This window comes from Hibiscus syriacus, unplaced genomic scaffold, assembly GCF_006381635.1.
Source record: "Hibiscus syriacus cultivar Baekdansim isolate YM2019G1 unplaced genomic scaffold, ASM638163v2 tig00012370_pilon, whole genome shotgun sequence".
In the NCBI taxonomy this organism is placed as follows: domain Eukaryota; kingdom Viridiplantae; phylum Streptophyta; class Magnoliopsida; order Malvales; family Malvaceae; genus Hibiscus; species Hibiscus syriacus.
In genome coordinates this window covers 982,421-1,006,843 of record NW_024062270.1, presented here as the reverse complement: position 1 = coordinate 1,006,843, position 24,423 = coordinate 982,421, and the positions used below count along the sequence as shown (strand labels likewise).

General features: G+C 35.6%; 4 protein-coding genes across 10 annotated transcripts in view; 2 read left to right on the top strand and 2 right to left on the bottom strand.

Annotated features, from left to right (window-relative positions):
- LOC120205286 (GBF-interacting protein 1-like) lies at nucleotides 1-4,814 on the top strand. 2 transcript variants are annotated; one of them, XM_039205198.1, is made up of 9 exons: nucleotides 1-284; nucleotides 877-920; nucleotides 1,263-1,323; nucleotides 1,425-1,503; nucleotides 1,606-2,150; nucleotides 2,225-2,483; nucleotides 2,851-3,139; nucleotides 3,429-3,875; nucleotides 4,209-4,814. In XM_039205198.1, the coding sequence occupies exons 1-9, from the start codon at nucleotides 95-97 to the stop codon at nucleotides 4,506-4,508; spliced, it is 2,214 nt and encodes a 737-aa protein (XP_039061129.1). In that variant the 5' UTR covers nucleotides 1-94; the 3' UTR covers nucleotides 4,509-4,814. The 2 variants fall into 2 exon arrangements, with proteins under 2 accessions (XP_039061129.1, XP_039061128.1); XM_039205197.1 differs by having other exon boundaries at nucleotides 1,263-1,329.
- LOC120205284 overlaps nucleotides 709-24,423 on the bottom strand; it is a 32,068-nt gene continuing 8,353 nt past the window's right edge. The window contains exons 2-13 of one of the 5 annotated variants that reach the window (XM_039205193.1): nucleotides 19,612-19,729; nucleotides 19,290-19,376; nucleotides 18,614-18,726; nucleotides 16,652-17,343; nucleotides 15,139-16,496; nucleotides 14,839-14,918; nucleotides 14,661-14,744; nucleotides 14,508-14,581; nucleotides 14,214-14,346; nucleotides 13,501-13,605; nucleotides 7,486-7,497; nucleotides 709-724 (exon numbers count right to left, since the gene is read on the bottom strand). In XM_039205193.1, coding sequence (XP_039061124.1) covers nucleotides 13,522-13,605; nucleotides 14,214-14,346; nucleotides 14,508-14,581; nucleotides 14,661-14,744; nucleotides 14,839-14,918; nucleotides 15,139-16,496; nucleotides 16,652-17,343; nucleotides 18,614-18,726; nucleotides 19,290-19,376; nucleotides 19,612-19,696 — 2,790 coding nt within the window. In that variant the 5' untranslated portion in view covers nucleotides 19,697-19,729 and the 3' untranslated portion in view covers nucleotides 709-724; nucleotides 7,486-7,497; nucleotides 13,501-13,521. Of the gene's footprint in view, nucleotides 725-7,485; nucleotides 7,498-13,442; nucleotides 13,606-14,213; nucleotides 14,347-14,507; nucleotides 14,582-14,660; nucleotides 14,745-14,838; nucleotides 14,919-15,138; nucleotides 16,497-16,651; nucleotides 17,344-18,613; nucleotides 18,727-19,014; nucleotides 19,220-19,289; nucleotides 19,377-19,611; nucleotides 19,730-24,423 lie in introns of those variants that run through there. The other 4 variants (XM_039205192.1, XM_039205194.1, XM_039205195.1 and 1 more) reach the window with 4 other exon arrangements.
- Nucleotides 5,222-7,483, bottom strand: LOC120205290 (nucleotide-sugar uncharacterized transporter 2-like). Of its 2 annotated transcripts, none has more exons than XM_039205202.1 (7): nucleotides 7,330-7,483; nucleotides 6,794-6,945; nucleotides 6,500-6,708; nucleotides 6,316-6,409; nucleotides 6,070-6,236; nucleotides 5,810-5,980; nucleotides 5,222-5,655 (listed from the first exon to the last, which is right to left on the bottom strand). In XM_039205202.1, exons 1-7 carry the CDS (start codon nucleotides 7,418-7,420, stop codon nucleotides 5,376-5,378), a joined length of 1,164 nt encoding a protein of 387 aa, XP_039061133.1. In that variant the 5' UTR covers nucleotides 7,421-7,483; the 3' UTR covers nucleotides 5,222-5,375. The 2 variants fall into 2 exon arrangements, with proteins under 2 accessions (XP_039061133.1, XP_039061132.1); XM_039205201.1 differs by having other exon boundaries at nucleotides 7,321-7,478.
- On the top strand, nucleotides 10,782-12,787 carry LOC120205288 (transmembrane protein 245-like). The gene is given in 5 exon segments (XM_039205199.1): nucleotides 10,782-10,924; nucleotides 10,927-11,107; nucleotides 11,109-11,930; nucleotides 11,932-12,481; nucleotides 12,629-12,787. Coding segments are annotated over 5 exon segments (1,788 nt in total). The 5' UTR covers nucleotides 10,782-10,785; the 3' UTR covers nucleotides 12,725-12,787.

Genomic DNA, 24,423 nt, shown 5'->3' with positions numbered 1-24,423 from the left:
TTGTTCTAAATATACATACACAGCACATTCAATTTTTTGTTGCTTCCTTCTTCCCTTTCCTCCTCCTTTCTTCTCTTTTTCCTTCTTTGCTACCATGAGCAGCCAAGGTGGCGTCGGCGGCGCTGGTGGCGTGTCTAGATTTTCGATCCCAGAAAGTGCAAAGAAAACGATCCAAAGCATAAGGGAGATCACGGGGAAGCAACACAGCGATGAAGAAATCTATGTAGTCCTCAAGGAGTGCTTTATGGATCCTAATGAAACTGCCCAAAAGCTTCTTCATCTGGGTAAGGATGGAGATTTAAATATTTCTCATTCGACTTTTTTTTTTCCTTGCTAGTTTTCCGGTTTCTAGGGTCTGATGAGTTTATGATCTGTTTTCTCTCTGTGTTCTTTTTTTTTTTTGAGTTTTTGTCTTTCTCATGTTCCTGCTAATGAAAGTTGTGCATTTTGCTATCGGAAAAGTGAAGTTTGGACTTGGGTTTTGTTTTTCTTAGGTTATCTGTTGTTTGGTTACTGGGAAATGGTAGTAGATTTAAGAAATTTAATAATGTGTATGCTTTGTTTTGATTTATCAGCTATAATGGTCGAACAATTAATTTGTTATCGTTTTCAATATTTATCCGAGTGATTGGAGGTTCTTATTCTAAAAGTTGAAGCTCTAAATTTTCATCATTACTTTGCTGATTTGTGATAAGATAGAGATTTATTTTTGTCACAAAAAAAACTGGCATTTCTATAACTGATGATGGTTTGCATGCAAATGTGTAAAAAAGCCATAGCTGGTGAATAGCTTTGTCTTTGCTTAATGTGTCTTATGGTTTACTTTGTTCTTGAAAGTATATATAATGTATGACTATTACATTTCTTGGCTGGCAGATATATTTCATGAGGTGAAAAGAAAACGTTATAAGAAAAAGGAGGCAAGTGGACTTTTTCCATTCTAATGGGTGAAAATAGAACTCCGCTTCATTTTTTTTTTCTTCAATTCTTTCTACATGCTGTTACAATTTTGATCATTGTTGAACCTATTGGTTATATATAAATGTGGTTTATTGGATGTTTGGTCGGTAACGGTTATGGAAAAATAAGAAACATAAAAGATGGTTAGCTGCTGTAATTTGATTGTATTACTTAAATTTTTAGTTGGGATTTTGCTTTCGTTAGTTTAGTTAAATTTAATTTACAAATCGGTTATTTTTAGTTGGGATTTTTCTGTCGTTAGTTTAGTTAGATATTAATTACAACTTTCTTCTTATATGCAGACAGCTGGTGTACAAGGACGAGGGGGCCAGGGCAGTCGAGGGAACTATTACACATCAGCTGGTAAAAGTATTATTTTTTCTTCTCCTTTATTCATTAGTACACTAATATTACCTATTTACTAATTTATAAGTTGCTAATATGACAAGATTTGTTCTTTTAAGATGCTGGAGGTGTAAGGAATGCATCTGCTCGAAGGGGGAATCGGAAAGTGGAAAATAATGCAGCTTCTCGTACAAAGAAGTAAACATGAGCATTTAAATGACTTTCATGTGCTTGCTAATTTGTTAGTTATAGAGAATAGTGTTATACCTTACATAAAAATTTTGTTCCGTTCTTTTACAGAACAGCTGCTATAACAAATGGCTATACAACTTTACCAAATGGGATATACAGTTATGGATCCCAATTGTCTGTCAATGACGTTAATGGCGAAACTAAAGATGGCTTACCTACAGACAAGCCAACAGCTTTTTCAGTGCAACCCGATGTTGAACCTTCTGCTACCGTTCCTGCTCCATCATTTGTCTCTTTGATCAGAGGTCAAGAGAAGTCCGCAGAAAATTCTAATGGTTCATCAGCTTCTTCTACTTCCACAACTGTTTCTGGTGTCTATTCATCTGCTTCAGATCCTGTGGTGGTGCCAACTGTGTCACACCATGCTGGTACGGTGGATACAATAAAAAGTGAAATTGGACGCCAGAGAGAAGCTGTTGAAATAAACAATATTCAAAGAAACAAACATGTTCCTGATGATATTAATGTATCTAAAACTGAGAAGACATCCTCTGAGTTTCCTATCTTGATGCATGGAAATAAGACACCTGGCAAATCAAAGGCTTCTGAACATGTTAAGCTGTCCAAACATGTGGAGTCCACCTTGCTGGAAGGTATTACCTCCTTTGTTCGCACTTCCTTTTTTTAAAATTGTAGATTTTTCACTTTGTTCTTGTTTGTGCAACAGTTGTCACATCTGAGGTTGCAACTCTGACTGTTAAAGCTGATCCTCAATTGCTTGCTAATTCAAATGCTTCCAACGGTCGACATGTTATTTTTCCCACCCACTTCCAAGTCTCTGAAAATGCTTTAACTTTTGGAAGCTTTGATGCTAGTTTTGGTCTGGGAACAATACACAATAATGTCAGTAGTGCAGAGATTACCTCTAGATGTCCTGCTGAATCTTCTCTAGGTAGTGATGAGCCTGCCAGAGAACCATCTTCTAGGTTGGTAAACATTACTTTCTGAACTTTATATTTTGTTTGATGCTATAAATGTATCTAATGGTTCAAAATCATTTTATTTATCTCATCAATTAGTTTTGATGTGTTGGTGGTGATATGTTGGTTGTAATTTCTTCTTTAGTTGATCAAGGCCTGATGTTTTGCCATTCAACTGTTTAAGAGTCAAAAGAATAGTTTTTGGTTGTATCTTTTGGTGGGATTAAACATGTTGGATAAATAATATAGTTTATAAAATTGCCTAAATTGCCAAGGGTATATAAAAGGTTTTGGGACCTCTTAGCAGTATTCCTAGTGATCTAATTTTTTTTTAATATTTTATATCTTACCAAGCTTTTTATGATTTCTGCAGAAGCGAAGGTATGTTATCAACTCTGGAAGGGGACAATGCTGATCAACTGCAATCTCCTCCCGAGTTGGAGGAAGTGCCAGAACCAGAAGGCAATAGTTCTTCAGATGCAGAGTTGAAAGTTGATCAATCAAATCCGGAAGTGCATTTGCACCCTGAAGATAACCAGTGTGCTATTCCAAATGCTCCTAGCTATGGATTTGGTTTAATGCCAGCATCCTCAAGCCACCTAGCACAGTTTGATGGACCCGAGGCTTTGGCGCATGATGTTTCTCGCCTTGTAAACTTTTCTGTAAGGACTTGCTTCGTCCTATTAACCATCATATTTTCTGATTTAATTGATTACATTACTAAATTTGATTCCTAGCATCTCCTTAGGGGGATTATAGTGTGTTTTCTTCAGTTTACCGTTGAGGCTTAAGTAGTGTGGAATATGGCTAGAAAGGTTATCACACTCCCATGAATTTCATAAAACTAACTTGTACTGTTTTCCCTTTCCAATAGTGCGATTAATTTTTAGCCTATGCTAATGCTTTACGCTACTATACATGCCTTTTACACTTGATTTGTCAAATTTGCAGGCTGGGAATTCTCCAGTTCCATCTGGTACTTCTACACCACCTCTGCAGAGCTCTTTTGCTGCAGCTCCACAAGCAGTTCCCCTTTTCCGTCAGCCATTTCCGCCTAATTACTTCCCTTATCCCCACTACCTTCATCCTTTTTATATGCATGCAATGCATCAATATTTGAACCTGACTGGGCTCCCTCAGCAACTGCCGGCTGGTAATCTGTACATGCCGCCTCAAGCAGCTGCACCTGGTGTCAAGTTACCGCTTCCACAGTTCAAGCCTGGAACTAATACTGGAAACCCTGCTCAGTACACAATTCCATCAGGCTATGGTCCATTGACTCCACCTGTTGGTTTCAATGTATCTGTTCCATCAGTGACATCTGGAAGCTCTAGTGGCAATGAGGATCTTACGGTATCACAATTGAAAGAAAATCATATATATACAACTGGACCATTGGTTGGTTTTGCTTCCCATTTCCTTCTACATAAACCTGTCAATTGGGTGGGTTTGGTTGGTTTTGGATCAGGTCAATTTGGGTTTTAAAATTTTAGTTCATTTTGGATTCAGGTCATTTGGGTTTTCCAGGTCATCTCGAGTTAAGGCCATTCAGGTTATTTGTCTAGGTCATTTTGGGTTGAGTTGGGCGGCTTTGGGTTGTAGACATTTTATGGTGATTGTGGTGCTTTTCATTTAGCTTATATGCGTGGTGTAATATTCTATTTTCATAGTGTTTTCATTAGCAATCAAGTTCTTTTAACACAATGCTTTGGTTGTATGTTGTTTTTGCAGAATAATGATTCGGCTGTCTGGATGGCTGCACCAGGGCAAAATTTATCCAACTTGCTGGTTAATCAGTTGTACAATGTCTCCCTTCATGGCCAACATCTTCCTTTCTCTCCTGCACAGGCCGGTCATGTTGCCATTGCCGGACTTTATCAATCATCACAAACTGTGGCTCCTCCTAATGTTAATACCCTGCTTCAACAGCCTCAAACCATGGCTGCGGCAGCTGCCGAAGCCACGGCCCCTGCATCCGGTGCTTATCAGCAGCCTCAACTCGCACAAATCAATTGGAAAACAAATTACTGAACCCTTAAAATCTTACGGATGATCCGACATAGAAATACATGGGGAGGGATTCAGGAACGGGCGAAACTCTGAACTGTTTTTTGTGGTTGTAAATATTAAAAGCCATCTCAGATATATAGTCTGGTGGGAAAATAAGTTCCTTTTGGTACTTATTATTCTCATAAGATGCTTGATTAGGAGGGATTTGAAGAGATGACTTGATAGATTAGGTGGGATTTCACCAAAATTTCCTTTCAATTATTTAACCTGTATATTAAATTTTGAGTAGGGAGGAGAGTTGAAACAAGCAGTAATTGGTGTTTGACAAGAGTTTCCTTTTAATTGACTGATGCTCATATTCAATGAAATGCATCCTAGTTTCTTTTATTTGACCATTAGTCTTGGATGATTACGATACGAAGTTGAGGATCCTGAGATATATCAAAGGGACCTCAAATGTTGCATTATGTTACGGAAGATCAAACTTATTAATCAATGGGTATGTAGATTCTGACTATGCAGGGGATTTGGATAAAAGTAAATCTACTACAGGATATGTGTTCAAAGTTGCTGATGGAGCTGTAAGCTGGGTTTCTAAGTTGCAGTCAGTTGTGGTTACATCCACAACAGAAACAGAATATGTAGCAGCTACACAAGCCAGTAAAGAAGCAATTTAGTTGAAGATTCAGAATTTGATAGTCCGGGACAGTCCGAGATGATTACGACATAGTATCAGTTCAATTTCAAAGCACCGATTAGTTCAATTTCAAAGCACCGATTAAAATAACTTCAGCAGTTGGTTGATATACACATAATAAAGAAAAGAATATTAGAACTTGATGGGGCCTTTGATTCTTTGTCTGTACAATCTCTTCACTTCGTATACTTTCACACTTCATTTGTAGTATTTATTACTGTTGAGCATTCACTGCCATTTTCACTGGTTTTTGTTTTTGGTACTGGATTTTGCATTGGAATCTGCTTATTTGATCCCTCCTTCGATTCTTTCAAGTTAAATGACGTGTAAACCGACATCCCGGCGAGTGCAACAACGGCTCCAGAAAGGCTCGCAAGCCCCGGATCAGAATCCAAAAGAAGGTATCCTCCAAGAAGTATCACGCAAGTTTTAAATTGTCCTAAAACAACATGAGATGTTGCAGAAGTTGCTCTACAAGAAAATACCAAAAAACCATTAACCTTGTATGGCCAGATCATTTTGGCTGGTTCGTGTTCAAATCAACTTTGTATTACCTGTTTGGATTATTCGGGCTTGGATCGTTTCAAGTTCTAGTCAAAATCGAAAAGGTGTAGTAGAAACTTACCCTAATGCCAGTGCTCCAGACCATTGTAAGAGAAAACCAAGCAACGCCGATATGAGAATCGTTGTAACATTGTTTATGTTCCATTTGAACGACACGACTCCAGGCGGATCCAGCCATGGCATCAATGCTACTAAGAAGAAGATTGTGATTGGTGTTGTCTTCCACATCAGCCTACATTTCACACAATTCTTGTCTCAAACGCTTTACATTACTGACACAAGTAAAGAACAACACAACATGCCGAATTACTTGTGACTTACGCAAGTGCTGTCCAGTTTGCTTGTTGTTGTAAATTAGACCACAGAATTTTGTTTATTGCACTCGGGAGTATCCATGCGATGGCGATACAGGCTCCAAAAGCATTGAACTCTAAATCCGTTACGGTGGCCACCGCGACGCCTGCCGAAACAACTGCTAGAGCCAATACCTGCATAGTGACGGAGACTCGATAAGAACTAGAAAACCAGAAAGAACTGAAGGGTGTTCATCTAATAAATTTCAGTTACCTTTTTGAAAGATACGGTTTTCCTGAAGAGAACGAACTCTGCGAGAACGATCGTAGGAGTGACTGCAATTTTAGCCATTTGGTAGAAACCAACACTGCAGAAGTGAGCTTAAATGGTGAGGAAAACCAGAATAATAACCGAATCAGTTTCTCAAAATCGATAATCTGAACCTGGATTTGCAGACCTGTTATACTTGAGGCTGGTATTGGCAAGGCCAGATGCGAAAGCCATTATAGCTCCCAACGAAAAGATGGCCGAGGAAGGAGTCGTTTTGGACGGAGGGGAAACTGGAAGCCATGACAACGCCTTGAAAAATGCTAGTAACAGCCACCCTACGGTGTAATGTATCAGGGTTAGGAAGATTGGGAAGTTGAATCCAACTCTCCCCATCACCTGAAAAATCAAATATGATTCATATAAGATCCTCAATGAACATATTGTAATCCTCGTATCGATGTACATATTTTAAGAAACTAACAAGTTTGTTTGTCAGAATAATAGCGACAGCGACAAAGAAATTGAAGGACATGGCGACCACCGGTCCGCAAAATTGTTGCTGTTGGCGCTTGGCTCCTTCTGAGGTTCTAAGTTCATTGTAGAGGGAGCCTCTGAGTTCTTCCAATGCTTTACCTGGTGAAGAAATATGCATGAGGTATTAAGTTCATGAATTCGAATTTCGACGTGGTAAACGAAATAAATCAGATTAGAAGGATCGTCTCCGTTACCATATCGGTCTGAATTAATTATACCATAAAAAATATGACATCTTTAACAGAGATTCAGATCAAAATCCATCACGTTGTCTTCCATTACAACTCTAGCAATGCACAACAATGGACATGACAATGAAAACCCATTTCAATTGCAGAATGCCAAATCACTATGAATGCTAAACAACATTCAGAAAACCAGAGAGGAAAAAAACAAAGAATCATAATGTTAAGAGAAACAGAATCACAGACAAAACATGAATCCGACAATGTACAAGGAAAATCTCAACCGAACCTGCTTCACCTGCATCGCTGTCTTTTCGTTTGATGGATTTTCTGGCTTCTGCACTCAACAGACAATCCAACAACCCCATCCCCACACTCAAAAGCTGCATCTATTCGGATCTCTGCTACATGTTCTTCAGGCAGAAACATATAAAAAACCCCATTTTTCTAGAACAAAAAGAAAACCCTGAGATAAAGTTGCAATTTTTTTTCTTCAAAAGATGGGGTCTTGCATCAAATCAGAAATGAACAGATAAATGAAAAATCGAAAATTTACAAAGAAAAAGAATTTAAGATTGGAATGGACAAGTGTCCTACACTCCTACTAAAGTTAATTACTGGAAATTTCAAAAAATGGGACGAGATATTTAGGTAGGAGGGTGGCACCAAACTCCATAAATAGCTGTGAGGTTCAAGGGATGAATGAGATGAATGATGATACCATGATGCCACATGTCATCATTTCTTACAATTTTCTTTTGCGTGATCCGATGACATGGGATTCCGGTGAAGTTAAGGAAACATCATATATTAATTTGTTTAATCATGTAAACCAATAGTGAGATCTACGGTCATTAATTACATTTTTGGATATTAGATATTATATATATATATAATTATTCACGTATAATAAATAATTAAATATCTATACGAATCAACTTACCTCAGTAGTTAAAGAGATTGTTAAATGATTGAGAGTTATTGAAACAAATACTATCAATTATAATCGCCCTAGATTAATAGAAAAACAATTAAACATCCTAATTTTTATTGGGATTCAACCTTATGACCTTAGTGTGTCAGTAGATTACTCGTTTATTGGATTAAATGTTGTCTAAACTCTAAAGGTCCAATTTTTATCAAATTTTTGGACAAATTAAAATTAGAATTTAAGAGATCCATATCTCATCCAATTATTCAATTTTTTCTCGGATATCCAATCCGAATTTTAGATCAACATATTAAATCAAAAATTTCAGATTTTTGCACATCCCTAATTGTGGGGGAGATAAATGACCCGTACAGGATAGAGAAGAGCACAATATTTTATATTATTGAGATAAATTTATAAAATTTTAGAAGACGAAAACGAATGATCAATAAAAGGGTACAAAAAAATCTGAATTATATGAAAATTTAAAATATTTAGAAAGATACTGCTCATCAACCTCACTTGATCCATCCCGATAGAGGATGATATGGTAAGATCATAACCAGGATGGGATGATATTAATGGAGCGGTGTACTTGAAAAAAGACGTGGGTGGATCAAACATGGATGTTGAAGGAAGAAGATGGTACATCTTCCTTTTTGTCTCTCATGTCCTTGCACTCTTCATCAACCACCAAATGCAGTATATATATATATATATATATATATATATATATATATATATATATATATATATATACATACATCAAGTTTGTACGCATCTTTGATTCCATCCCATTCGAAAAACACATGCATGAAAATAGATATCATAGATTTTGACCATCGGATACATCTCTTGTTTCAGTAAGAAAAATGAGTAAACTATGAAAATAATCCCCCGAGTTTAGGATATTTTTTATTGAGTCCCTAAACTATAAAAAATTACAAATGAATAACACATCGTTTCTAACAACATATGACATAACAATTGATAAAATTGGCTTAGTAATAAAGTGCAACAGAAAAGACTTAGAAGACATCAATCGTTGGAAGGAAGAAGTGAAAGGTATGGTTTTGACCATACATTCATCGTGCATTTTTATTTTTTGCCACAAATTCTTTCAAAGTGAGTTTATAAATTATTTCAATTGTTCTTGCAAGGAAATCAGCTTTTTATGTCACAAACTCCTATTGTCAATCAAGATGCTTCAGCAAATTGACACTTGATCTAATAATTTAATTATGTAGATTTAGAACTAGGGTAGCGGTGTACTGTTGCCTTAGTTTAGGTTTTAACCCATTTGACTTTATTTCTTCTCGTAGCTTGCTATCGTTGACTTCTGTGTATCATTTTATTCAGGTTTCCACTTTTTAAATTTAGTCGGGTCTTACGTTTCTATCTATATGCAGAGATTTTTACGCAGAAAATTATTTGCATGGATTACTTCCCATTACTGACGCGTATATGAAGACTGCATATGAAGACTGTTCAACTATGTATTTATTTATGTATTTATACATGCATTGCATTTTATATTTATTTTTAATTTTCTGACTGTCGGATGTCTTCCACGGAAGCTGCTCTCAATCTTGACGTTGGGGGCAGCCTACTACCCTACCTCCCCTACCCCATTGCATATGGGAATATGATTTTGTTGTTGTTGTTGTTGTTGGAGTTAGGGCAGTGTGCAAAAGATAAATATAGGGTCCTCTCACATGATGCACGGGGGATAGGTACAATTACAAAGTTTTGAAAACAAAAGTGTCGAGCTAAAGTCATTCATTTCAGCTACCCATTCTTCCCTACTGAACTAATCTTTTACCGTTGCACTTGTCGGCAATATTTTTTCCAACTTGTAAAAGATGAGAATTAACGAAACTTATAGACAACTCTAAGGGTCTGTTTGGTTCAAGGTATATTTTATTACCGGGGGGAATGAAATCCTCATTTCCCCGTTTGGTTGGCCAACATTCCCAGTCCCCGATAATCTTTTATTACCAACACGTCCCTACCTCAAGTGCTTACTATTTTGATTTCTAAATGCTAAAAGTATCTGTGTTCTCCTTTGCGTGGATGCGAAGAGAGACCACACTTCCTTGACTCTTCACAAACAAATATTTATTGGATAATCCTCCAAACCTCAATGTTCTACCTTTCTGAACTAAGGATAAAACAAATCCCTATAGGCTGCCAATGAATATATGTTCCCTTCTTCACGTACCAATGAACCCATTAAGGCGTGAAGTTGGTGGTGTTTTGATAAACATTATAAGAACTCAAATCTTTGCTTGCATGACATGACCATAGAGATTTTTGCAATGAAGATATCGATGAACCATTGTGAAGAGTGCTGTCGCTGATGGCAATTGACGGATAATTTTTGCCGTCCTCTTTGGTGGTGACTGAACGATTTAGTCAAGTAAACTATTGGAAACCGACGACTGTTTCTTCAAAGAATATGCCACCACAATCTCTTCTTATGCACCAGAGGGATTTCAGGTAAACAAACGAGTCAAAGTAAAGGGTGACCAAAATGCAAGATCCCTAAAAGTTTGGTGACCATTTATGTAGTTTATTCTATTATTTATTAAATTTTATTTTAATAAGAGTTTATAATCTACAAACTATTCTACAACCCTTTATAAATTAATCTAATAAATTATTTCGGATATTTATCTGAAGTTCAGATCATTTAGAATTTAATTATTTCAGAAATCATTTTTATTGTGTAGATTTGAGTTGTTAATATTTTATGATCATTGTTCTACACTAGCTTGGAAAATGGAGTTAATTCCATGGCGAGACATGTTTCGATCTGCATCAATGACCCACGCGCCACCCCGGGCACGAAACGCCGCCGACCCATTTTATAGAAACAGCCTCTCAGGTGATCCCGAGGTACGTTTAGCCCTTTACATTGCCATGGCTCATGCCGGTCTTGCCCTCACACTGTGCATTTTATACGGGCTTTGCAAGAGTATCTCAGGACGATTCAATGGGCAATTTTGTGTTCGATTCCTTTGAGAGGTATTCATGAAGCCCTTGTTGAATTTTGGAGAGAGCCTTTGAAACTAGGCCTCACTGAAACTGTTCTCTCTGTCCCTGTTGCTGTCTTTAAGGCTTTTATAGTGACCCTTGTTGATATTAAGGATGTTTCTCAAGAGACCAAAATCCAAGCTTTCAAGGCTTAATAAGAGAATATTTTCAAAGCTAATGAAGTGGCTTGTCTCGTTTTTTGTTTTTCTAATTGTCTATGAGACAATCGGTAGTGTTGGGTCATTGTTGATCATCATGTTGGGTTTCAAGATTAGCAATAACAATGTGGATTCAACGATGTCTGCTGTTTCATCGTTTAGGAGCACTCGTTTCAGAAGAAGTGCGATTAGTTCTTATTTGACAAATGGGATATTGAAAAGGTTGGATTCCATTGTGGCAATTGGATTGATAATCGGTATGATTGTGGGGTTTATTGCCGGAGCTACGTTTTTCTCGTATAAGATCGGTGTTGAGGGGAAAGATACCGTGATTGCGGTGAAATCTCGGTTGCGAGAGAGTAACTATGCCGAGAAAATCGGTCTTAAACAATGGATAGAAGAGAATGATGTCCCTGAAATGGTGGATAAGTACTCTACACAGTTTTATCAAACAGTTTCTGAACAGATTGATAGTTTGGCAATGCAGTATAATATGACTGAATTTGTGACTGGAATCAAGCATTTTGTGATTACATCGATGAATGACAGTTCATCGGAGCAATCTGCGGCTCTGATGAACCCTTCTCCTTTCACTGAGATGGTTTTGACGTTGAGGGAGAGGCTTAGAAACCGTGAATGGGGAGAAATTTACACGGAGGTCGATTTGATTTTCCGAGAACTCATAATCACGAGGTTGGATTTGATTGAGAAGGCTAAAGGGTTTGCTGTTAAAGGTGCAAATGTTTCACAGAGGGTGTTTACAGGTGGTGCAAACTGCAAAGATCATATTTACCATTGCCAATTCCATCATCACCGGAGCTGCTGAGGTCTTGAACTTTCTATCTCAGTTAATAGTGTTCTTTTGGGTTCTTTATTACCTCACCACATCGGAATCCGGCGGGGTCACTGAACAGGTTATGGCTATGATCCCGATATCGGAATCGGCTCGCACTCGATGTGTTGAAGTTCTTGACCATGCTGTTTCTGGTGTGTTTTTGGCCACGGCTCAGATTGCGTTCTTTCAAGGATGTACCACATGGCTTCTATTCAGACTGTTTGACATACACTTTGTATACATGTCAACAATGCTTGCTCTCATCAGCCCTTTGTTGCCGATATTTCCATCGTGGTTCGCGACGATTCCGGCAGCCGTGGAACTACTGCTGGATGGTAGATACATAGTAGCTATGACATTGTCCGTGATTCACATTTTGATGGTGGATTACGGTGCTTCCGAAATTCAAGAGAATATGCCCGGTTACAGCGTAACTCTCACAGCGCTTAGCATCATCGGTGGAATGACATTGTTCCCTTCAGCACTTGAGGTAAACCAATATTAATCCCGCTCTTCATTTTCCTCGAAGTATTCATATCCAGCACTGTTTCGTTTGCATTTCCAGACACGAGACACGGATATTATCCTTCAAAGGACTCCTTTCGATTTGAAAGAATCCGTGTTTCCTTTTTCACAGGGAGCAATCATGGGGCCATTGATCACCACTGTTGTGATTGCTTTGAAGGATCTCTATGCTGAATTTGTTCTGGAAGAAGCAAAGAAAGAAGAGTAGAAGAAAGGGTTCATCATCTCTGCTCATTACTTTATTTATTCATTTTATTTATTTGTTTTTGTGATAATTATTATTTAGATTGGAACAAGGACATTGTTTATCCTCTCTTGCAAAACAACAGATGGCAAATCATTGCGCAATTGTACATTTTTTTCTCTCAAAAGGGAGTCGAAATAGCAAGAAACCATTGATATAGAATGAATTAACATATTTAAGATATTGAAATTTGAACCCAAATATTGGTATAGTACAAGGAAATACAGTCTAATTTAAGGTTAAGGAAATGAACAGTCAAAAATGTTATAAAAATTATAACATTTTTGATTGAACATAATCTAAAATGTTAACTTTTTCTTAATATTAAGAGCCCAACATGCTCCCAAGAAAAATAGAGGTTAAAATAACCATTTTGATAATCACTGGGGGACTAATTTTAGCATTTTACCTTTTTTAATAAAGGATGTTTTATTTTTTACATCTCAAGTGGATTGTGTCGTTCTCTTTTTGCTAAAATCTTTTATTCAAACTCGATTTGAGTCCCTGAAATTGGTTGGAAAATGTAAATTTTTGGGAGAAAAGCTTAACCTGCTAAACGTACAAGTGAAATGACCAAATAAAAGTTGAGCCTTCAACATAGCAATCAAGGAATATTGCCTGAGCTGATTCATTACTAAGCTAGCTCTAAACAGATGTACATTTTCGGGTATAAATTAAATGATGCAGGAAAAACGAAATGTTAAATTATAATAAATATTTAGATCCAACCCAAAAAATACTGATACAATTAGTCTCCAAACTTATTTTGTTGGTCTAATCCAAGTTGTCTCCGACGTGTTCACGTTTCCGAAATAGACCTGTTTTGAAGCTTCACCCCAATATGCCTGGAGAAAATAGTCATTCAGACCCAGAAGTTGGATTAGCAAAATGAGAACACAACACAGCATTAGCCATTAGTTGATAACGACTTTTTTGATCCCACAACTTTGAAGCCGTTTGGAAGTGTGTGCTACGGTCCCGAACACAAATCAAGTTCACTTGGAACTCAGCTTGTGCTTGTCGAAAGGAGATTGAAACCTTATGACTTGTTAAAAGGGACACTATGATCTTTTAGGTTTTTGAAAAATTCCGACTTAATTCCATTGATGCTAATCAGCTTTTAAGGTTACATACCTTGAATAAAAATCATAACTGGAACAATTAAAATTAAAGACTACTAATGACATAAGTCAGAATTTTAATCTTGGTCTCTCTTTTAACGAGTCTAAGGTTTCAGTCTCCCTACGAGCCGAGAGTTTTCAATCTAACTTTGATGAGACAAGTTATTAATCACCACAGATTGTTCAATAGATAGAAATAAAGGGATGGGAGTTACTTCCAACGCTCCCACTTATAACCTGGTGACTCGATCCGTATCCCAGGATTGTAACAGTGTGTTTCAACTGATTATGCATAATAAGTAACCAAAACAACAAAAAGAATGCTCAATTACCTGCCATCCGGAAGGAAGACCTCTTGAGAGTTCATCTAAATCAGGTTGTTGGTTTCCATCAGGAAGTGCCTTTGAGGGAGTTTCTGTTGATTCTTTGGCCTTTTGTGCTCTTCTCCGCTTTACTTTTTCACGCCTATGTTCATTATCAAGAAGAAAGCATATCACCAAAAGGGCCAAAACCAATGAAAAAGAAAAACAATATAAGAACTTATTTGTACATATGGGAAAGATCTATATGATACATAATCAGATAAGTAAAAGAAATGAGTAGCTTATGCAATTTTACATACATACCAATCCCCACCCAAAGGCTGAAAATTTGCATTGTCTTTAGCCTCTCCACTGGCAAGTTGCTGGGCATGCCATTCCTGAAATATAAGATGCGTAAGTCACAGGGATAAGTGAAAATGAATAAACAATTATTTAATAAAGGTTCATTTTAGAGACCTCTATTTCCCGTTGTCGCTTCTTTTCTAATATATCGTACTCATTTTCTGCATTCTCTTGCAGCTCCTCTTTGGCAGCTTTCCACTGATAAAACAAAAGCGTTAATTCTACTCATTCTGAAAACGAGATAAATGCCAAGAACAAGAGAATCTCCAGACTAACAGGAAATTCCCAATACCTTGTCCACCAAAGAGGAGACCTTCTTATTAGACCTCAAGGAGGATGTGACAGCAACCGTCTTCTTTTTAGTTCGTGCAGCTGAAAACAAATGTTGACGTATAATTAGTTAATCAATTTCAGTAAAACATATGCTGCCAGTAAGTTTTACAAGTAGCAAAATAAGTTACTAGTCAGAGGTAAATTCTAGGGATCAATCACTCTGTAAAACCAATATCAATTTGGTTGAATCTATCTGCTTCTTACCATAAAATTGTTTAAGATTAAAATGGTACGTAACACTTGTGGCCTAAAATTATACCTTTAGATTGAACCTTCGGAGCTGATGATGAAGTTACAGCGGCAGCAGATGCAGCAGCTGCAGCAAAACTTTCTTTAACAGAAACAGTTGCAGGAGCTTCAATGGTAGCAAAAATAGAAGAGCTCGCCATTGATGCAACCTCGGTCTTCTCATTAACAGTAGGATCACCGGTCCTCCGACCAGGTCCTGCTAAAGCAATATCACCACTAGATCCAACTTCATTTAAAGCAATAGTATTAGAACTGATCATACCCACTTCACTATGCAACTGAAAAGATTCAGTACCACCGGCTACAGGCACGGAAGATGCACTCCTACCTTGTAGATCATAAAATATTACAGGTTCAACAGAATTAATGGAAACTGATGCACTTTTGGAATATGTGTTTGGAACTGCTTGGTAGTAAAGTGATGCTTGGGGTACAGTAATTTGAGTTCCATCAGCATGTCCATAGAAACCACCAACAGGAATTTGATTAACTGCATGGTCATAATACTGATAACTGGGATCAGAATAGGTTAGGTTGTATTGTTCTGCATAAGTGAGAGGTATCATCTCTATATGAGATGGGGCAAGAGGATATGAATGTTTGGGAGGGTCATCAGGCGGAGGTGGAGGAACTTGTTCATTATCAGGAGGAGGAGGTGGAATTTGTTCAGTATCAGGAGGAGGTGGAGGAATCCACTCCTCATTCGGAGGTGGTGGAACAGCCAAGTAATCAGAGGAATTCTTTAGTTGCCCAATGGTGTTGAGGGGCACATCTCCGAGCGCCACTGTGATAGGTGGTATTACATCTTCAACTTCCATATCCACATCCATATCATCTTCCTCTCTGGCATGGACATCAGTCTTAGAATTTTCTCCAGAAAGAGTATCTCCATCTACCAGTTCACCTTCTTCAATTTCATGTTCACAACGTTCAGTAGGTGAACCAAAAGTAGGAATACCTACCGTGTGGATAGCATTGCTGGAGGAAACTTGATTATTTACATCATTACCGCCTACTATTAATTCAGCAGCACTAGCAGAAACATAAGAAGTGTCAGGTGCATAAGCAATTGTATTGATATCCTCTCCATCTGCTTCAACTTCTTTGTATGAAGCTCCCTTTATCTCGAGCTTTTCTTCAAAAGAGTCAGGAGCTTCTTCAGCCTCTTCTATAATTGCCGATTTTGCAAGCTGGTAAATTTTATCATTAATAACACCTTCAAGCTGATTTAGCTTCCTTTCACAGTGTCTCCAAAATGGTGATAATGATGATCCATATGAAAGCAACAATTTGATATCCGACAGTCTAATCTCAACTTCTAAAATGCATTTAGACATCCAGCCCTGACCTTGCAGATAGTCTTCAGATCTGAAAATACTTTCATATTAGAATCACAAATAACAATGAAAACTAAAGAAATTATGGTCTTCTTCCTTAAACAAAAGACAGTAAAAATATATTGGCTACAAGTAATAGCAAATAACCAAATAGCAGATGCATGAAGGCAATGAGATATTCCTTACACTTGTAGTGACTTCAGTCTCTCTAGTAAACGCTCCCCTTGATTTAAAAGATGAATAGAGAGATCAACCACTGTTTTATTATCATCATGTGTAGAGTTTCCAGAGTGATCTAAACTCCCACCAACCAAACAAGTATCGACAGCACCTAAGCTACTTCGAAAATCACTTCCACTGACATCAGAGATTTTATCCTTCAAAGCTTCATTTTTGCATCCTCCATCATGCTCGTCTAACTCAGCCTCATTGTCATACACCTTGCTCTGAAGAATTACATTGTCACCAACCGATCGCGTACTTACAGTTGAACTCAAATCATGTGCATCCACTTGAGAAATAGATTGGTTTATCTGATTCAAAACAGTAGGCACCTCCCATGAAGTTTCACCAGTTTCAGTGTTCCAGTAGTAATACTGATTACTCTCTTCATGCATTACAATCCTCCAGCCTGAACCCAAATCTTGAGTGGCCTGTACTTCAGAAGCTCCAGTAACATAATCTTGTTCGGTAGAATCATTCTTGACTGATTCATTTGTGAAATAAATATCTCCTTTGTTATCAATGCCGACCAAATTCTGGATAGAGTTTGGAGTAGAATCTTTCTCTATGTTCAGCAGATTGACCTTTAGAGTATCTAGACTTTCACCTGTATCAGCTTCTGTGTTTTTGCAGGTCTCACTTAGGGGACCCTTAACCTAACAAAAGTAAGCAATGAGAGCCTGAATGAAAACCATATGCCATTTCAAATTAGCAAATTACTAAGCTAAACCACAATGCTCCCATATTATTTTAGTTAAATGAGAAAATTCCAGTTAAAAATGATAGATTTACAAAATAGAAAGAATAAAGCTCGAACTGCAGCAAACGCAACCAATATAACCTGATATCCAATCCAAAGATTCCCACCTAGGCCTACTACAAAGCATAATTTCAGAAACAATAATGAGGGGGCATGTTGTTCACGTTATCTAAGATTATAGGTGTAATCTTAGATTCTAGTATAAGATTACGGTGTTTGGTTTGCAAACATTACAGGCATGCCATAATATAAGATTACTGGCATGGTGTAACATAGAGTGTAATCTAATAACAGCGCATTACATCCGTAATCTAAGATTACTCTCCAAGCATAATCTTAGATTTTGGTCCATATTTCGCTTTATTTTTATTATTTTAATCAATTTATCCCTTTTCACAAATAAAGTGCCAAATTAAAAACAAAAAATCTCTCTTATTATACATATTCTAATGATTTATTTATTAATGTATTAGTTTTGATTATATTTTTAATTTTATAACTATATAAAATTATAACAAATTACTCTATTATTTAAACCCAAAACTCAACGAAAGAAATATCTCAGTAGATATAATCAAATCAAGAGGGTATTTATGTTATTTGATAATTAAAATTTGACACTATATAAAAACATATTAGAAACAAGAGACAATTTTAATATTAACATATCAAAATTTTTATATATATGAAAAAACCTTAAATATATAGGTTGATTTAACTAGTTTCTGTTGGGAGCTAGAATAATGAAAATGAAGAATCAAATTATAGTTATTTTTTGGAGTCAAAATGATTTTGAAGTGATGAACTGATGATAGCCTTTGATTCTAGTATCAAATTTAGTTTTAAATTTTTTGCATTTTTTTTATAATTTTAATAAATTATCTTACACTTTTTTTTGAAAAAAAAAATACTTTGATTTTTTTATAAATTTAAAAACGCCAAAATATTAGAAAGAACTAATTTTATTAAAAAAATTATAAAAATGACAATTTAATAAAATATAATGCTAAGTAAACTTACATTCACCTAACCATGCCGGTCAAATTAACTAAGGTAAAGTAAGATTCCCCATATTTCTATTTGGTAATCATACATTCCATAATCTTATTCACATATGTAATCTTATATTACATGAACCAAATGCACTCAAGGGAATCCAAAATTACCTGGTCATCATGGTCAGATAAAGAATCATTCAAAGTGCCATGCTCTTGTCTTTTATCCAACTCCTCATCAATATATTGGCCGAGTAATAGCAAAGGATTTGGTGGTTGCTGACCTGAAGACACAACATTAATACATTAAATCTTTAAACAACAATTTATACTTATTTGTTTCACTATATCTAAACCATAAAAATAGGCTGAGAAAACATTAATTTAGGATAGGTCAGCAAGTTAACAGCTTCCATAACAAGAAAAAGTAAATAAAAGGCTGAACAAAATCCATATGATAAATTTTATAGATGCATTAGGAGCATTCTATGAGCAATTCTTGTTGGCCACCTGTTACAAATCAGAGAAATACGTCAGTGGAGGTATAATTGAAATAAAGCCAAGAGACATACGAACCGAGATAACAATTTTCCTGAAGAAATCTGCAAAATGCTTGGATGCAGCGAAATAGAGCATAACAGATTTGGACTCATTCAAAATATCACATTGATCAGCTCAATTAGTTCCGTATGAATGTTCCCAAGACCACAGCTTACACCTACAATATGAAAACAAATTCTGGGGCAAACAACATATATGTCTGGCATAGATTCCAATTTCCACCAAAATATTGTAGACCTCTCATGCTCTCTACATAGTCCTCTCGAAGAGAACTGACGGAACCCACCTGGAGAAGATTGTGAATTGGGCAACCCAGCAAGATGTTTCGGTTCCCCGTCAATATCTTCTTGTACTGAGGAGCCACCCAAATCTTCTAAAAGTTACAATAAATAAATGAAACCAAAAGTTAAAACATAATCAATTTATATTCTTATTCAGTTTTTAATAGCTCTAAATAACTTCTTCAACTAATATCCGGTTGCTTATTCACAGGAAAATGTTAAAGAGCATAATCTTTATCAACAACCAAAAACAAACGAAGAAATATATATATACTAAAGTAAATCACTCAACAATTTCAAAGGTGTTTATATATATATATATATTACCAGAGGGTTCCGCGAAGAGATCGAGCTTAACGCGGCGGCCGGCGTTGCTCATAGCAGCTAAACGACGCTCCTTTCTCTTCCCCATGGATTTGGTTGTCAAATCCGATTCAAAGATAATGCTTCTTTGTATGTAAAAAATCTACTAGGGTTTCTTCTTTGATTTGGAGAAATTAATTTGGGATTTTCCCCTTCTTTTTCCTATTAAGCGTCTTTAGATTTTGAATCATAAAGGTAATTATGACTTCAAAAGGAGGCGCCGCGGGGTTTTATTTTGCTCCCGCATCTCTGTTTCCCTAAATGGATGTACGGCACCGTTTAGTATCTATACTTCAAATTTCCTTTTATCTATTGATTTATATCTAGGGCAAATTACGTCTTAAGTACAAAGCAGTATATGTTCAAATAAAACTCTTAACCTATCAATATTTAAGGTTCACACTATTAGTATCTATGGTGCTCAAACTCGGTTTCTCAAGGAATAACAATAATTCTTTTACCACGGATGCTGCTTGGTTCATATTAGTACCTAAACTTTAAATTTTTCAAAATCATACCTAAAATTTATTTTTATTTCATTTTAGTACCCCATCGTTAAAAAATATTTTTTTTCATTTTAGTACCACGTTCAAAATTAACATTAAGTTTTAAAATAATTGAAAGTTTAGGTGCTATTACGGATCAAAAATGATAATTTAGGTATTAAAAGCATTAAGTGTTTAACTGCGAGGTACTAAAATGAAATGAAAACTAAACGTTAGGTATGATTTTAAAAAAATGAAAATTTAAGTACTAAAATAGACTAAAATTGATAATATAGGTATTAAATGTGTGGTTTACCCTTATATCTATCTATAATAATTAATAATGGTTATATAAGGGTTAGTGTTAGGATCCATGAAACTTGTTCGATCAACCTAAATATGCCAAGAGGGGTAAATTGGCTTTTTAAAATTTAGGGAGTAAGGAGTATAAAGATAAGAAAATTTGCACAATGATTTATAGTGGTTCAACTTCCTCAAAAAAATATGCATCCACTACCTAAGCTCCTCACTTAGAATTTTCCAACAAACCCACTAATTTGTTCTTTCTTTTTCATAGGGGTGTAAACGAGCCGAGTGGAGCTCGAGTATTATTGAGCTCGACTTGACTCAAAAACTCTGAAATGGAGCTCGACTCGATTCGAAAACTCGCGAGCTTAAAATTTTCAAGCTCGACTCGAACTCGAAATACTGAACTAAAGCTCGTGAACAGCTCGAAAATACTCGAAATGAAAAAAATCTTAAACTTAACTCGATTGAAGTCTCAAACTCGAACTCGAACCTGAATCTTAGATACATGAAAATCTTATTGTATTTTAAAAAAATCAATACATAAATATTAATATTATTAAAAATTTGTTTTTAAAAAAATAAAATCTTAATATATTATATTTTCGAGCTGCTAACAAGATTTTCGAGTTGAATATCAAGTAGCTCGTTTCAGCTCGTTAAGAACTCGAGTAGAGTCCATTCGGTCCAAGTATTTTTGACATTTTTAAACATAATGAGTTGTTTTTATAAATTAATTCTTTTTTTTTTGTTAAGATTTTAAGCTTAACTTTCAAATTAATATTTTCTTTTTTTTAAATTATTGATTTTGATTTTTAAAAGCTCTAAATCATTTTTCGAAGTTTCATTTTGTTTTTCAAAATCAATTTTTGCTTTCAAAATCAACAAATCATTTTCAACTTTAAATTTTGAAATTAATTTCTTATATTTGAAATTCATTATCTCAAATTCCAAATACAACTCATCATAGGCATCTTGTAACTCTTTAAATAAATAAAAATTTAAATAACAAGAGTTAGAAGTTACCATTGAATCTTCTTCGATAGCAAGGAGGCATAGATTGGCTACTTCATCATCATCGGATTTTTCTTCATCACTCAAAGCCGCCACAAATGTCTTCTTTTTGCTTGATTCATTCATTTTTAGGATAGGACATTCATACTTGACATGTCTCGTCCTTAGACATTAAAAGCATATCGGGGTACCTTTCTTCTTGCTTGAGTGAGAATGGAGCCAATAAGTTCATCAAGCGATAGAGTTTTTAAGTTCTTTGCTTCAATGATCGTTGTCTTCTTCGATTGCCAAGATTTTGAAAGAGAATATATAATTTTCCTAACAAGTTTCTTGTTAGGGATGATATCTCCATATCCCTTGAGATCGTTGACAATCATGGAAAATCTATCTGTCATAGCATTGATACCTTCATCCAGTTTCATCTTGAAATTTTCATATCTATGATTGAGAATATCGATTTTCATTTCCCTCACTTCATCGGTTCCTTCATGAGTGACTTGGATATTGTCCTAAATCTCCTTGGTATTTGAAAAAATGAGACTCTTCCATATTCATTCGGGCTTAATGCACAAAACAAAATGTGCATGGCCTTAGCATCAAGTTTGTTTAACTATATTTTGATATAAAAATTTAAGGCAAAATATTTTTAAACTTGAATTGAATTTATTCAAAAGTTTTCAAAATTAATTCAAAGTCCTTAAAATTGGAATTGAGCACAAAATGATTTATGGTAAAGTAGTACCGATATTGTTCTTACAGTATCGATACCACTTGAACAAGATCGATATTGTTCTTACAGTATCGATACCACTTGAACATGATCGATATTGTTCAAGTGGTATCGATCCTGTTCAAGTGGTATCGATACCAAAAGGTAAGGGAAGTATCGATACTCACTGGGTAGTATCGATACTACCAATATTGCTCAGATTTCATAATGCAAAAATGGTATTGATACTCAAAGGGGTACCGATACTACTTTGTATAGTAGTATCGATACCATTAGGCCCAACGGCTAGTTAACGACTAGTTTTATTTAAAATAAACAAAGGTAGTATCGATATTCCCTTTAGGAGTACTGATACCCTATGTACTGGGCAGTTTATTTTTTGCAGAGTTTTCATCCCAAACAGCTCTAAACAACCCCCCAACAGCTAGAAACAGCCACAACAATATTCCAACATATAAATACAAGTTAAGGACACTTGAAGAAGGGTTAGAGAACCTATCCAAGCAATCCAACACAAGAGAAGATTTTTTCATTCCTATTTTACTTTCTCTTGTAAATATTTTGTTCTTGTGAGCTTACTTTTTGTAAACACCTACCTTAAAGGGTTTTCTTTTTTAAATTTTATTTCCTTTATTGTAAAGGGGTTGGTTCTATCTTACCAAGGGAAAAAGATAGAGAGTGTAAATATTATCTCTTGATCCTTGAAAAAGAAAGAACAAATTAGTGGATTTATTAGAAAATCCTTAGTGAGGATCTAAGGTAGTGGAGTAGACTTGGTTGAGAAGTCGAACCACTCTAAATCTCTGTGCAAATTGTTCATCTTTTATTTTCCTTACTCCCTAAACCAAATCTTACCAATTTCCCCCTTTGCATTCTTTCGGTTGATTAATTCGAGCTTCCGCAAATCCCAACAGAGTTGAAATTCTTTCTACTCTCTTTTACTCCATTCCGCCATAGCTCTAGTTGGAGTAGAGTGACCCGACAAGATAGAGCTCCAAGAATCTAGATTGGTAGCTTGAATGAAGAACATCATTCTATTCTTCCAATAAACATAATTTGCTCCATTAAAATAGGGTGGCTTGTTAACCGATTGAAAATCTTCAATGTAGCAAGTGTCGTAAGAAAAAGGCATCTTCTCGGTTGCTTTAGAAAATTGATGTAGAGCTTCAAGGATCTTCACGAGGTTGTTAGACAATCGATTTGTGACCCATTATGTGTAATATCCTCAATATCGGGTTAGTGACTAAATTATAAAATTTTAGAATTTGGTGATTTAAAGTGAAATAGTTGAATAGTTCAATGATTTATTTGGAAATATTTTCTGAAAGTTGTTAGTAATTATCAAATGAATTAAAGGGCAAAATGATCATTTGACAATAAAGATATTTTCCCCCTTTATATGAATGAATCACGTGGGGGGAAGAGAGTTATCTTCTTCCTCTTATTTTCTTTTTCTCTACCGTGAACCAAGGGAGCAAAGGTGAGTTTTCTGATTTCTTGATTGTTTGTTGATTTTAAGTATGGGTTTTGATCCTTTGGTGATACTTAAGCTTAAGTTGTCTTAAAATCAAAAGATGAAGAAGTTATGAAATATTAAAGAGAATGAGTTTTTAAGTGAATTTTTGGAAAAGAGTTGATAAGTTGAATTTGAAACTAAATTTGATTTGTCAACAACTTAATTAAGAGTTATGAAGTGATAGAATTGAATTTAGAGTATCTTGAAAATGTGGTATGATTTTTTATTTCCATATAAAAGATGAAATTTTGAGGTTAAGGATGTATTGAATGAGTAGAAATTAGCTTAAGTATATGTACTTGAGTTAAGAGCAAAAAAAAGAATGAAACTTGAAGAATTTAAGCTGAAAATGATGAATTTTCGAGTGAAAAAGTTGTTTTGGGCAGAGTGTATCGGTACCCTATATATGTATACCGATACCCTCTTGAACGAAAAATTTCAGAATGTAATAAGGGTACTGATACCTTAGGGAGGGTATCGAAACCCCCTAAAGGAAAAAGTGAATATAGGTCTATTAAATTCGTTTAAGTTATTAACATCAAGTTATGAGGTTTAGGCTTTTAATAATCATCTCAGAAATTATGTTTATGTAGATATTGTGCCTAAACGAGTTCCGGAACAATTGAAGAATTAAGATCAAATCAAAGCAAACAAGGCTAAGGTGAGTGTATTTTAGTTTATAGGATTATAAGGAATTGGACTTGTGATAAGTCTATTTCCAATAG